The sequence below is a fragment of the Nelumbo lutea genome, chromosome 5 (assembly GCF_056320005.1).
Source record: "Nelumbo lutea isolate HS-2025 chromosome 5, American lotus-T2T, whole genome shotgun sequence".
Taxonomy (NCBI): Eukaryota; Viridiplantae; Streptophyta; class Magnoliopsida; order Proteales; family Nelumbonaceae; genus Nelumbo; species Nelumbo lutea.
Genome location: NC_142688.1, coordinates 13321902 through 13336280, shown reverse-complemented (window position 1 = coordinate 13336280; position 14379 = coordinate 13321902). Strand labels below are relative to the sequence as shown.

The 14379-nt window shown below is 37.2% G+C and overlaps 1 protein-coding gene, 1 long non-coding RNA gene and 1 pseudogene across 2 annotated transcripts; 1 reads left to right on the top strand and 2 right to left on the bottom strand.

Annotated features, from left to right (window-relative positions):
• Positions 1-839: 839 nt before the first annotated feature.
• Positions 840-1892, bottom strand: LOC148850440 (uncharacterized). Its single transcript, XR_016098980.1, has 2 exons — positions 1515-1892; positions 840-1373 (listed from the first exon to the last, which is right to left on the bottom strand). It is a non-coding gene; the product is annotated as an uncharacterized LOC148850440 (long non-coding RNA).
• Positions 1893-5341: 3449 nt separating this feature from the next.
• Positions 5342-7071, top strand: LOC148850439 (peroxidase 10-like; annotated as a pseudogene).
• Positions 7072-7156: 85 nt separating this feature from the next.
• LOC148850438 (Peroxidase superfamily protein) lies at positions 7157-9447 on the bottom strand. Its single transcript, XM_088946233.1, has 4 exons — positions 8831-9447; positions 8421-8612; positions 7938-8103; positions 7157-7709 (listed from the first exon to the last, which is right to left on the bottom strand). The coding sequence occupies exons 1-4, from the start codon at positions 9056-9058 to the stop codon at positions 7303-7305; spliced, it is 993 nt and encodes a 330-aa protein (XP_088802359.1). The 5' UTR covers positions 9059-9447; the 3' UTR covers positions 7157-7302.
• Between the last annotated feature and the right edge of the window lie 4932 nt (positions 9448-14379).

Sequence of the window (14379 nt, the reverse complement as noted above, 5' to 3'; positions counted from 1 at the left end):
ATGCGTGAAAAGATGTTTCTAATGCATGAAGGTAGTGTGTTATGGGGAAACATGGGCAGAATTCTTATGGGCAGGGGATTGGAGTCCTATTTTGAATGGTTCAAGCTTAAGTCGAGTTAGAGGTGTAATTCAGGTTGGCCCAAGTTAATATTTTACACTACTTCAAGATCAGGTCTTCAAACCAGGCCTATTAAAAATTTGACAAAACCCTAACCTAGGCCCACTCAAATTAAAACCCGATTTTGATATATGTTTGAGAAGTTGAAGCTTTGATTGCTTAGGAGAAGCCACTAAAAGTAGCTGCAATGGAAAGCCCATTTCTTGGCTGAAGGATATCATATTTGGGCTTTGATTTTCATCAAAGATTATTTTTAAGGTATCCAATGGGACCCACCTTGCAAAGCAAAAAGGCACCACTAAAAAATGCTTTCAAATAATGCCGTTTGGGAGGGGCTGGGCTGAACATTTACCAAACATTGAGACTTTCTGGATTGACTATCTATAGAGACTGAAGTGGGCAATCCAAAAAAAGTGCTATTTCACCAAAAAGGGGAATCGGATTTCAGTTAACTAAATCAAAAGTTGGAATTAAACTATTTCAATTTTCATTCCAAACCGGCAAACCCCTATTCCCGTGAACTAAAAAGACCCTAAATCCTCAAATAAAATGCATCTCGCGAATGACCCAATGGTTCAGCTGGTCAGCATTCGTCTCTTTGAAGAAGGTGTGTGGGCACAAACACCAGGATACACAGGCTCTCCACATAGTGTGAATGCTAGTTAGCCTCTATGGGGACCAAAGCCGCATCACATGTACCAAAAACAAATAAATATATGACAAGCAAATTGAGGCAATTAATCACATACCAAGTAAACGGTACATTAAATAAATACCATTACATCGCACCATAATTAATTCTTCTTATTTTCTGTACTGTCTCCATTTCCAAGTAGATAGCACATTAATTCCTCTTATTTTGCATCTTTCTATCTCCAATTAATTCTTCCTATTTTCTATTTCTCTATCTTTTTGAAGTTGCAAGGTGTCAAATTGGTTGGTTATTGGTAACTGGTTGTGGCAAAAGTTTGGAATCAAATCCCGCCTGCACCAAGGTTGGCGGATGAGATGGGCTATTCCTGTTGTATAGCCTCATAGAGCCAAAACTTAAAAATAACAGAAAAAGAAAAATTTTAGCCATGCATAAACTCGTTCTTTCAATTTGAAAACTATCAACATAAAAGGGTTTAGTTTGAATGGGACCTGATTTGATTTAGTAAGTATGCATTGTTTTGAACACACTTGATGATGGGTGATCTAATGTTCCTTGTTCGAGGATAGCTCGGATGCTGGGATGGTGAGGCACTTGGTCGAGCTGCAAGGAAATAATATCAGAGTGACAGAGTACATGGGTTGTTTCACCAGGGGTGGGTACTCTATACTTAAGTCAGTAATAAGTATTATGAAAGCAAGAAGGCAAGAATGCAAGTGTATTTGAGAGCAAAACCGTGTGTACCTTCTTTGATCAATGGGGCACCTTTCTATAGACGATGGTTCCGTGGGCTTCATGTAGCGCGCCCGAGATTCGGAGGTGGTTTCAGTCCCAAAATTGGATTCTACGTAAAGCGATGATGTTTATCCAGTTGCCTCCGAAGTGGGTGGGGCGTGAGTTAGTTCCATCAATGAGGCGACGTGATCCCAAAGGATTTAGAGGTGATAATCCACTCATGAAGGAGGTTGCCCATCATGTCGTGCAAGTTCCCAATTGGGCCTTAGTCAACTCGGTGGAAGTAGGTTGCCTCTTATTTCGACCTAACCCTTTTCAGGGTAGGGGCATTCGTTGGTCGGCCTGTTGAGGTGAAGTCGAGGCGGTTAAGTCAGGTGCGATGTATCCAAAGTGCTTCCGAAGTCATTGCCTATATAGCACAGAAATGTCATGTGATGATTCCAAAGTGCCATGTGTCACAATGTTACTGAAGGGCCAAATCACCCCTCATCGGCACTAATCACTCAATAAAAAACAACTGTCTCATAAATTGTTTCAGATCATTTTCAACGGTAAGCTGAGGGTATTTATGAAACAAGTGTCAAGGAAGTTATTGAATGCTTAATTAGGGTGCTTAAGGATTCTACCTGCCTGATTTGGACGTGTCACTATGACCTTGAAACTAAAACTTCTCTCATATAAAAAAGGAAGAAGATGTGAAATTATAAACATTCTAGAGTCGGTTGTTATTTTATTTACCTTTCATCATAGCTTCTTAAGCTCTGATTTCTTGCATAGGGGGGATATAATCTTTTTCGTACCACCAAGGTTCAAAATATTGATACATATCGGGAGCTTTCCGATATGCCCCTATGGAGGGTGTATTGGGGTTTTGACTACTTGAGGGGGTAGACGAATACATCTCTACTGGCATATATGGCATACTGATATTTTGAACCTTGCCTACCACACTCCCAAATAAATAACCCTTTTATTTCCTCCATTCTTTTTCATATAAAGTAGGATCCACTTTATTTTATTTCTCAGGCTCAGTTTGGAAGAAGTATAAATACAAATATGAAGAGTACAAAATCTTATATTTTGTATGTATTTATATTGTATATATATGCATTTGTACACCTTTGGGAACAAATAAGACTAAGTCAAATTTGAAGCAAAATCAAACTAGACTATCAGCTTTTTCGTACTGACATGCATTTATATATACCAGGGCACTGCAAACAACATGAGCCTGAATTGCCAAATGCCACTTTTCTAATTTAACAAAACGTACTTGGTACATCGCATTTAAATCATTATTTGCATATGCAAATTACCAAAATACTCATAAAATTGAAACCAATTTACCAATTCATATGGCTCCGTTCGCTTTTTGGTAAGTTACTCGAATAAATGCACTTATCTAGGTAATTGTTTCTCAAGAAAGACTTAACTGGATAAATGCATTTACCCAGGTTCTTTTATTTCTTATACAAACAAGACTAACCATTTTAGACATAAAAATCCATTATTATAAGGGGTATTTTTGTCTAATTCAAGTATTGACAACTTTTCTGCAAGGCGGAAAGTTATTTATCCACCTAGAAGATGGGTATCACTTATCCAAGAAAATAAACTTTCTCTGATTCCCACATAAATCTGAAATAAAAACATAGGATTACAATTGTTTCCTACTTTCCTAAAAAGTGATTCTAAATGGTTGTGGTTATATGATTCCTATTACATAAGACGACTATATTTAAGCATAAAAACTTTAATTAAATAAAACTCACTTAGCATACCGAGTGACCACGAGTACAGATATTGTTATTCCAAGCATTTTAATCGTTTAGGCTCAGTTTGGGAGGAGTGCATTAGTCACCATTCACCATTCAAACTGATTCAGCCCTATGTCAAGCTGCTGGACTTTATCTATCGGTTGAACCTGATTCAACCCCATTTTTCAGAAGGATTTTCAGCACAACTTTTGTTTAGATGCAATCGGGGGGTTTATTTTGTAATTGTACTGACAAATATCTGGTCATCATCTCAGAAAATCGTTACTAGGGGAGGCAATTTCTGTGGCCTTGGCTGTTGGTATGGGAGGAAATTTCTAGCAGAGCCCAGCCCAGTCTGACGCAGATGACTTTGGAGATGGGTTTGGGCCTAAATACCTGGGCAAACGTCGTTCATGTATATTTAAATGGCATGATGCATGTATTTAATTCAATGTTATCAATTCCCCGTTGATTTTAAGTCTCGTTTAGTCAAGACCTGTAAGATGGTCAAAACAGTTGATTTACACAAGAACTGTTCGACCCAGCTGGTTCAACCGTTGATCTGTTCGACCTGATGACTAGGTTGCGGGTTGCACACTGAATACATGCAAACTTTCAGAGGCTATAAGTTTGCACTCCATTGCCCTGCTATTTTCGTGAAAAAAAAGACATTTTTGACATCAAATTGTAAATTTTAATATTTTTTATAAATAAAAAAAATTAAAAGCACAAATTAAATATAAAACAATACATATAACATATCTAAAACATATTTATATATTATTTATTGTTAATATATATATAATGATGTGACACGATTTGAACTGTTCAACCTGACTGGATGAACTGGTGATCTGTGACCCTGAGACAAAAAACAGTTTAGCCTCTGAATCGGTTTTTAAAACATCGATTTAATTAACATGTAGATAAGATTGAAAAAATTGAGGATAGACTATTTATTAAAATACTACATTGTTAAAACAATTTATTTTTATGTATATACTATTAAGCCTACAAACCTAAAAGGGCATATAAATTTGAACTTCACGAAACCAAGGACTAATGTGGCGGTTAGGCTAATTAGTTTAAGTCAGCATTGTAAGACTCGGACCAAAACGGATGGTTAAGCAGTGATCAAGTGACCCAGTGGCCTCTCTGGTTCCTACTCAAATGACGGTTTTTACATTTTGGATGAGCTATGTGTCCAGTTACCCGGTGAAACCGTGATCCAATAAGGAGAATTCTGGTTTTTTGTTCGGTCCAAAGTTTTAGGTTGTAATGTGAAATGGACCTGAATTTGATAGACCCCCTTAACAGGGTATGCTTGGCCAGTCCATTTTGCGACCGACAAAGTTTTGCCCAGATTGGCCCAATTTGAAAAAATGAATCCAGATCCGCTACCAATAAAACACTACCAATACAGCTTCCAACATGATCTATAGCCACACCATTACCATCTCAAGCATACAATCCCATCAATTAAAACATCAAAGCATAGGAGTATGAACATGTGCAGCTATAGATCATGCTGTATTGTTAGTGTGACTAGCATTTTGTTAGTAACAGATTTGGGCTCTCTCTTCATGGCAAGTGCCCATAATGGATGTAGGGCTTTGACTGATAAATGCATTTTACTAGTTCCCATTACCAGACTCACCTAAAGTCCACTAATGAATAAATAACAATTACACCATTAGTGCCTCTGGGTTTTAATATAATTGTTGATAAGGGTATCTGCCTCTAATTCCTGTACCTTTTTATACTTCTTTCCTAAAAGCTATCCAGGTCCAAAAGTTATCGCTCAGGCACTGCCTCTAATTCAAAGGGATAGACCAATAGACATGGGCGGGTTGATGGGACGGGCCCAAAATTTTTAAGCCTCGTCGCCTAATCGATGCACTATTCTCAACCCTACTTTCTTTCTCCCATTAAGGAAGGAGGTGGATTTGCACCAAACTTCAGTGATTTGGACATTAATAGTGGCAATGCCACTCTGTAAACGCCCAGTGAAAAGCTATACAATCCTTCTGGGGGCTCTCTGTATAAATAGGCCTAGTTCCTCTCCTTATTTGTCACACCAGTACTGGTTACAGCATCAAAATATTTGTCATATATTTGGAGCTATGAATCCCAAACCCTACGTTCACTCTCTCTTTCCCTTCTTTGTGATCTTACTCGTCAATCCCCTTGTCTTCTGCCAACTTGGTTACAAATTTTACGATGACATTTGCCCAAACCTGACAAATATCGTTAGATATGGCGTGTGGTCAGCTATTAAAAATGAAACTAGAGTGGCAGCTTCTCTCCTGCGATTGCACTTCCATGATTGTATCGTCAATGTAAAATACTTCTCAGCTTCTAACAATTTCCTCATCTGTCTCCTCTCCTTTCAATTGCATTCAACGTCTTACGCCCTCTGAATATTTTCATTTGGCACTGATCATCCCATCTTTCGTTGCTTGCCCATTTGGATTTTGGAATTAATGTAGGGATGTGATGGGTCTATTCTACTCGACGACACCAGCACCATGAAAGGGGAATGAGCGCAGCGCCAAATCAGAACTCAGCTAGAGGTTTCGAGGTCATCGACGCCATAAAGGCTAATGTAGAGAAGGCCTGCCCATCAATCGTCTCCTGTGCTGATATATTGGCACTTGCAGCAAGAGAAGCCGTCTATCTCGTAACCAACACTGCTCCCTGTTCATTAATTACCATTTACGAAGAAATTAAGCGTGATGTGGTCTGCATGCAATGACCACGACTACAAATTATTTCAGTTGATCTCTGTTTACGGTAATAAATTTTCTTTGAATGATTCCCTTTCTCAGACTGGAGGACCTTATTGGTCGCTACCGTTAGGCCGGCAAGACAGCACGACGGCAAGCCAGAGTGCGGCTAATGAGCAGATACCATCCCCTCTGGAGCCCTTAGAGAATATCACCGCCAAATTTACGTCAAAGGGTCTAGAACTGAAGGATGTTGTTGTGCTCTCAGGTCATTTGTTACATCCTACAGCATCTACGATTCTATTAGCTTGATTCAAATTTCAATGCGTATCAATTAGAATATTGGAGGTATATATAGAAAAAAGGTTATGAGCCGACCGGTCTAGCCAAACCTTTCAGTTTTGCGCCAGTCAAGCCAGACCAGACTTACCCAAGGGAGTCATTTCTTCCTCCCTTGTCCAAGTTTTGATCCATCACCCATGTAGCTTCAGTAAATTAAGTTCTACTAAATTAATCTACTACGCATGCATAAGCTGTCAAAGCATTGATACATAATTATATTGGCTCTTCACAGGTGGACACACTATAGGGTTCGCACAGTGCTTCACGTTTAAGCAAAGGCTCTTCGACTACAACAGCTCCGGCAAAGCCGATCCAACACTAGAGTCATCATTTCTTCAGGATCTGCAGAGTTTATGCCCAAACCAAGCTAGCTCAGACAGCAATTTGGCTCCTTTGGACCGTGTCACAACAAACAAATTCGACAACGTGTATTTTAAGAACCTCTTGAACAATTCCGGACTTCTCCAATCAGACCAAGCTCTGATGGGTGACTCAGACACTGCATCCATGGTGAATAACTACACAAGTCCCCATATCTGTTCTTCACTGACTTCGGAGCATCCATGGTGAAGATGAGCAAGATAGGGGTTCTTACTGGCAAGGAAGGAGAAATAAGGAAGAATTGCAGGGTTGTGAACTAAAATGGATGGTCACATACCTAACTAAGCTTAAGGTTAATTTGTTCGAAGTGTTAGAGACTGTAACTGGTAATTAATGAAGATGTAATTTGTACACGTAACATGCTAAGTGAATCCATGAATGCATGAATATAATAATAGCGTTGGCTGTGTATTGAATGAGATCGATGAGTTCATAGATCTCCTCCTTGGGAACATTTGAAAGCTACAGTTCATTATATTTATTGATGAAGAGTTTGATTAGAAGCTTACATAGAACTCTGTTCAGATTGTTCAAACATGCATACTTGGTATGCTTAGTGGACTAATATACTGTTACAGAGTAGTATTCATTTCAATTCACAGATCCACATTTCTTCCTTATCTGTCCCTTGTTTCCTGTGAGCACACCGAGATTGCCCATCTTCACCATTGACTCTGCAAAGTCTTTGTAGAACAGATAAGGATACTGGGTATAGGAATTAACAATGAAGGCAGTCGTAGGGTCATTCATAAGGGCTTGGTCCGACTCCAGAAGTCCTGAACTCTTTGCCAGGTTGCTGTAATATCCGTTATCAAACTTGGATGCACTGGCCGAGTCCAAGGGCGCCAGATTGCTGTCTGATCCACCCTTTGGGCAGGTACTTTGCAGATTTTGGAGGAGCGTCGAATCAAGCGACTTGTCGGGCTTTCCAGAACCATTGAAGTCAAATAGTCTCCGCTTAAACGTGAAGCACTGAGCGTAGCCTATGGTATGTGCACCTGTAGTGGACAATGATCCTCAGCTTTACCAAGTTCGCATTAAACAATGGATTCTGATCACTCAGAAATCCTGCCTACTGACTCTTTTCCGAGTTTTATTATTCAGTGTCAATTTTACCAACTGAAGTATGAAGATAGAGTTAGTAAAATGACAGACCATACATGAAAAGCGACTGAAGAATTATTAAAAGATGGAAGAGTAGATTCAGTGGGAGAAGGGATAAGAACCTGAGAGCACCACAACATCCTTCAGCTCAAGACCCTTGGAGGTGAATTTGGCTGTAATATTGTTTAAAGACTCAAAAGGTGATGGTAGCTGTTGATTCGCTGCCTGTTCACTTGCAGTTGTGCCATCTCGCCTACCTAATGGCACAAGCCAAAAAGGTCCTCCGGCCTATATCAAAGGCAAGAAAAAAAAAAGAAACGTTAAAACATAGCTGGAAAGTTCCACCAAGAAAATCAAATTGCGCTACTCTTCTACTCTAGGTTGCACTCGCACAGCTAGCGCCATGTGCAACTGATTATCCATTGAAGTGCTACTTGAATGTGGTGAATTCGTGACCAGTTGTTTAACATTTGATTCAGTTCAGTGGGCTTTTCACTTTCTTCTTTAGTACTTACTAAAAACGATAGAAAAAAGGAAAGAAGTAAACATTAAGTCGATCATCGACCAAGTTCAGTACGCAACTATAAGAAGGAAGAGTTTCTTACGACGACGACGGCATCTCTCGCTGCAATAGCCAATATATCAGCGCAGGAGACAATCGATGGACAGACTGCTTCCACGTCTGCCTTTATCTTTTCAATGACCTCGAACCCTCTCGCGGAATTACGATTTGGAAGTGCATTCTTTTCACTAGTGAACTTTGCGGTGGCATCCAAAAGCACAGAACCATCGCATCCCTGTTGATGAACCCAGCAGGAAAAAGAAAGTAAACCTACTGTAAGAGATTTATCACACTTCATATATATGAACATCATCAACTACTTCACTCTCCAACTACCAGGCCATTAATCTGTGATCATCTAAACCCAACGAATACTTCACAGTTTTATAGTAGAGCTAAACTAATTAACATAGGATGTGAGTAATGTCAAGGTGTCAAGAGAAGATAAGTTACATTGACCAAACAATCATGGAAGTGCAATCGAAGGAGAGAGGCCGCTATCCTGGTTTCGTTCTGCACAGCAGCCCAAACACCATACTTCACGATCCTGAACAAATCGGGACATTTGTTATTGTAGAAGTAATAATCAAGTTCGCAATGTCCGACTGGATTCAACGACAAAAATAGGAAGAAGAGAAAAGGTATGGTTAGAAGAACTGAGGATGAGGATTTGTGATTCATGGTGTGTGTAGAATGTGATAAAGTTTGTTCGAATACGATTGATGCTAAGTGTTGGGCACTACTGGGGATGCGGTGGGTGATTTATATGCTAACTTGCTAGTGGGCTTCGTAGGCTTAGGCATAGCTAGTGGCGACGCCACTAGCTAGAGAAAGCCAAAACTTCCCAACTCAAGACATTGTTTATTGTTTGTTTTCATGGACAATGGGATTAGAAATCTACTACTTGGAAGTCGAAGCTGACAATGACGATCGACCCAAATGTGTTGCATTTGATGACAAATCCATTAGAGATGAGCTCACTCATATTTCTCATTGGAGTAAGCACTATTGCCATTTACTCAAGCATTCTGAGGTGAGGCAGAAATATCTCTCTGATTGGACTTATCAACATATACAACAGTTTTAGGCAGGTGTGGAATACCTTTGTAGAAGAAAAAGATAATGAAAACTTATTACTTTTTTTATATATTTGGGTGAAAAAAAATTGCCATAACATTTGATGGGGAATCTAACGATGATGGAATCAGAAAACAGGGGATTTTCAGCATTTTTTTTTATATTCGAGCCCATTTCTCATTCTAAAATAAAATGAAGCATAAAGCATAAAGCAAGAATTATTTATCCAAATGTTTCAATAATCAATATTGACAATATAACTCAATCATGCCTAACAAAGGACAAAATTTTAAAAATAAGTCCCATAGCAGTAAACCAAATATGGCTAGGAAATTTTGAATTATTAAATTGTTGCGTAGGGATACTCACGATTCAGTTAACCAAACGATGGGACACTTTTTGTAACTGAACCGGTAGTATCGGTTTTTTGAAAATCGGTAATCAAAATCTATCGGTTAACTGGTTGACCGGTTTGATTAACCGTTAGTTTAGTTCATCAATTTTTTGATTTTTTTTATTTTTTATAATATAAATTATAAAAATATATATAAATATATAGTAAAATATTATAAATATATATAAAAATTTATATTTTAAATAATAAATAATATATCATATAATATAAATATGTATTTATATATAATACATATTTATTAATTCATAATATATAAAATATATATATAATATACACAAATATATAGAAATCTAGTATACTGGTCGGTTTGGTTAATCGTCAGTTTTCTATATTGATTAATCGAAACTAAACCGACTGATTCGATTCACCAATTTTTCAATTCGATTTCAATCAATTTACCGGTCGACACAGTTTTTTGGTTTTCTTTTGCTCTCCCCTATTGTTGCGTTGTAAGTTGCAAGAGGAACCACTGCTTAACTGAAATTCCTTCTTGCGTTCATAAAAGTGAAAAAAAAAAAAATCTGAATAGAATGCCAAAAAAGGGATGGCACGTAGGATGTTTGCAGACAATGGAACTGCATTTGCAATGCAATAAAGATATTGAGACCACAGAAAAACTGGAGAAAAAAAAAAGTAGCTTGGCACTCTCAGTTATATAATGTCATCTTCCAAGCCAAAGAATTGTAGAGAAATTTTGTTCTTCATCACAATTGAAGTATGAAGATCACAGAGTTTTCCTTAAACCCAACATTTACTAGGGTGACCACCATAAATTTTTAATAATGGAGCTAAAAAGGCTTCCTAGAAAAACAATAATAATAATGGAACTCAGCGGAGAAGTCCTAAGAGGAGTTTGGATGGGCTCCCAACAGCCCATTTCCCACATTCATTCATGCATTGGGAACATGCCCGGTGCGGCTGTTCGTGTCATGAGGAGATGTTTCCAATTCACGGAAGGATGGGCTCTGGGGCGCTTGTGGAACTTAGATTCAGTACTCACAAGACCATACTCACATCGTCCTCATACCCACTTGCAGTTATGTATTGGGAATATCTCCCCAAATGGAAGGGGGGAGGAGAGGATGAGACACTCTCCTATCGACAAACTCTACACATCCCTTCCCACAAGACACTATTACCATGTATTGGAAATATTTCTCCATGAAAATGACAAACTAGATATTCCCAATACAGTATTGGGCATAAAAAGTTTGCATGAATTAACTTCTATATATGTATTTATATACCCTTGCGTGAATACATTTATCACATATGAAAATGGTACATAAACATCATTTACTAATATTTTTTACAATTAACCACTCTTCATGGTCATCATCCTATCTTTCCCTCTCTTGACATAAAAAACATACTTAATAATTCAATACATAAATGAATAAGAATAAATAAATCACGTGTATTAAATCAACCCTAACCCAACCCCACTTTATATGTCAAATTATCATTTCCTAATCCTAATTAATGCTTTTGCGCAACTGATATCAAAACCCTGAGATTACGTTTAAGGGTCAGTTTTGGAAAAGTGCAAATACAAATATGGGCTCATTTGATTCACGGGAATAGGGATATGGAATCGGAATTGGAAATCAATCGAACCCTATATTCAGCGCAGAACCTTGTATAAAGTATTTCTATACGTTGCATTTGCATTGCTACATATTTGTATTTACATTCTTTCTAAATAAGGCCTAAATCTTTGTAAATTTGCAACGAAGAATTCCATAGTATTCCAATGTCCAAACACTAGAGGGTATTTAGAAAAAACTGAAAATTTATAGCATAAAAAGGACATAAATAGATATTTGATTAAAAAACGAACCGTTTATACTTTATAAGCAAGAGCAAGCATTGAAAAAGTCAATCAAAGAAAAAACTAAAGAAAAGCTGCTTCATGGATATAATCCTGAGTACCATCTGACCAAACCAGAATTGTCCATTCTTGGGTATCTATCCATAACCATGATTATACTTTTCAAACGTAAGACCCCTTTTTTCTCTTGGATCAACCAATCTAGCTATTTAGTCTTCGCAAGCCTGATGAACTATCATCATCACTATATATTCTCTGTCAACAAAAAAAAAATATTCTCGAAGAAGACCATTCATTCATTTACATTGATCCTGCCCGTGACTCCTGTTATAGGTTCTTCTCTCTTTCTGTCTCTCTGTCCCTCGAACAATTTAAAATATGTCAGAACCACCACCATCGTCCTATTACTGCACAAGTGGGCATATGCAGGCAGATGACAGATATCTCTCATCATCTCAGCCTTTTTCTTCTTGCTTCCAAGTTGACTGATGACCCAATATTTGAACATATATAGATTCGGAGTCTTTCCATTTCTTCAACTCTCATTTCAACATTAACATTCATCTTAGAAGGTTGTGTTTGTTAAAAGAGGTAATTTTCTTGAGGTAATTCTAATTTCTCAAGAGAACAGAAAATGCCCAAGTGTTACTACTTATACACCCCCTCTAGCTTCGTGCATTTACTGTACGGTAGGTTTTGGGTCTCATTTGAATTAGGGGAATAGGGGTCTGGAATCGGGTTATTCTGATTCCAACTGTTTGGTTGGGTGATATTGAAATTGTATTCTCATTCTTGCTCCCATTTGGAGGAATGGTCATTCATTGTCCCTCCCTTGATAATAAAATCTCATTCCTTTTGATTTTAATTCTTATTCCTATTCTTGTCTGAATCAAACAGACTATCCGACTGTAAACCAAACGGAGCCATAGTAAATTTTTGACACTGCAGGGGGTGTTTCGGTAAATGAGCCTCAATAATTTTCGTAAAAAAAAAAATATTATCAGGGTCTGCCTCAATTGAAAGATTCTTTTTATTTCCTAATTTCACGTTGTGCTACTTAACTTTTGCTTGTAAGTCTTTGACACTGTTGACTGTTCATTTAATTAGGACACTTAAAAGGCCAAATTATCCTTCTAAACTATAGAAATTTAACTGTAGTGTCTACAAGCAAATCAAAACTATAAAAGCTCCCTATTTTTTATGTATAAATAAAGAGATAAGATTCACAAATTGAAAAAAAAAAGAAAAAGAAAAGAAAGGAGAAAGCCTGACAACAAAATCCACTCTGTAGGTACCCACCTTAACCATAACAACAGTAAAGAAATGGATATGACTGGTTGGATTTACAGCTCTCGTCTCATATTCAAGCCTCAAACTCTCGAAGCCATTTCTAATTGCACTTTTGGTTGGAATTTTCTTGTTGCCCTCAAAGCAAAAAAGCAAATAGTAAGTCTGTATTATTCATTTCGTTCAATCAGCAACCGAGTCAAATTTGGGATTTACAACAAATAGTTAGTCACACACTTTTGAATTAAATGCCGGAGCCACACCACATATTGCATTGTGTATCATCCTTAATTCATCCCCCAAATGTCTGGTCGACTATTGGATTTCAAACAAAAAACCATGGATCCTTTTTAATTGTCTGAAAGATTAGGTGAGTATTCAAAATATGTAATAAGGTAATTATAAACTAGTTAATTGATACTAATCCATTGATAATTGAATAGAGAATAGTGTCATGTGCAACATACTATTTGGTAGTCAAAGTATCCAGCATTGGTTGTTCAGATAAAAGAAAAGAGTAGGGGTTTATCATTTTACTTTTTGACTACTGTTGAGAGGTAGAGAGAGTTGTGACAACTTTTCTTTAATTTTCTTGGATCTTGTTGGAACATCCCCTTTTTGCTTTTTGTATATATCTTTATCTGCAACTCACTTTTTTTTTTTTTGAAATATTATGAGTTCAATCTGGTTTTAGGCTTCTAGGTGTTATTAGCTTTTTCTCCAATCCAGAGTCCAGACTTAATTGATAAGACTCAACTCACAAGGGTGGCATGTGGAACAGGCTGCACGCCAACAAATGCAAGAGTAAAAATACAAATATATAGAGTGCAAAATTTTGTATATATTTCAATTTCTTTCAAATTAACTTTTTAGGCTCAGTTTAGAAAAAGTTACAAATATATATAATATAAATACATAAAAAATAATATAAAATATAATGTTTTACATTTTACATATTTACATTATATTCTTTTTAATTTTAAAAAATACAAATGCAAATATATATAATATAATTACATACAAAATATACATTTTACACTTTGCATATTTGTATTTGTACTTCCAAATTAAGCCTATAGCATAATCAATGCTTAATTTATAAGAATAAGTGAATTGAAATCCACCTCAAAAATCTGAAATTGCAGCTCCTTTCTAATCTACTAGTATTCCCCCCTCCCCTCCTCCCGCTTTTTTCTCCCTCTTATAAACCACCGCATCCTATCTATAAATTTGACATCAATCCATGATCAGGATTTAATCCACACCCTAAAAATCTTAAGTCCACTCAAAGGGTCAACTGAAATATAAAAACCCCTAATATATATCGATCAAGCCCAACTGTCCCAATCCAATTACCAGGAGAGGGACAGACGAGCACTACTATATATCATC

Bases quoted from the DNA above. Each gene is read 5' to 3' on its own strand.
- LOC148850438 (XM_088946233.1), bottom strand. From the start codon at position 9,058: ATGAATCACAAATCCTCATCCTCAGTTCTTCTAACCATACCTTTTCTC. The intron at 8,613-8,830 runs GTAACTTATCTT...GTTCATCAACAG, and splicing joins TCCATGATTGTTTGGTCAAT to GGATGCGATGGTTCTGTGCT. The intron at 8,104-8,420 runs GTAAGAAACTCT...CCTTTGATATAG, and splicing joins CGAGAGATGCCGTCGTCGTC to GCCGGAGGACCTTTTTGGCT.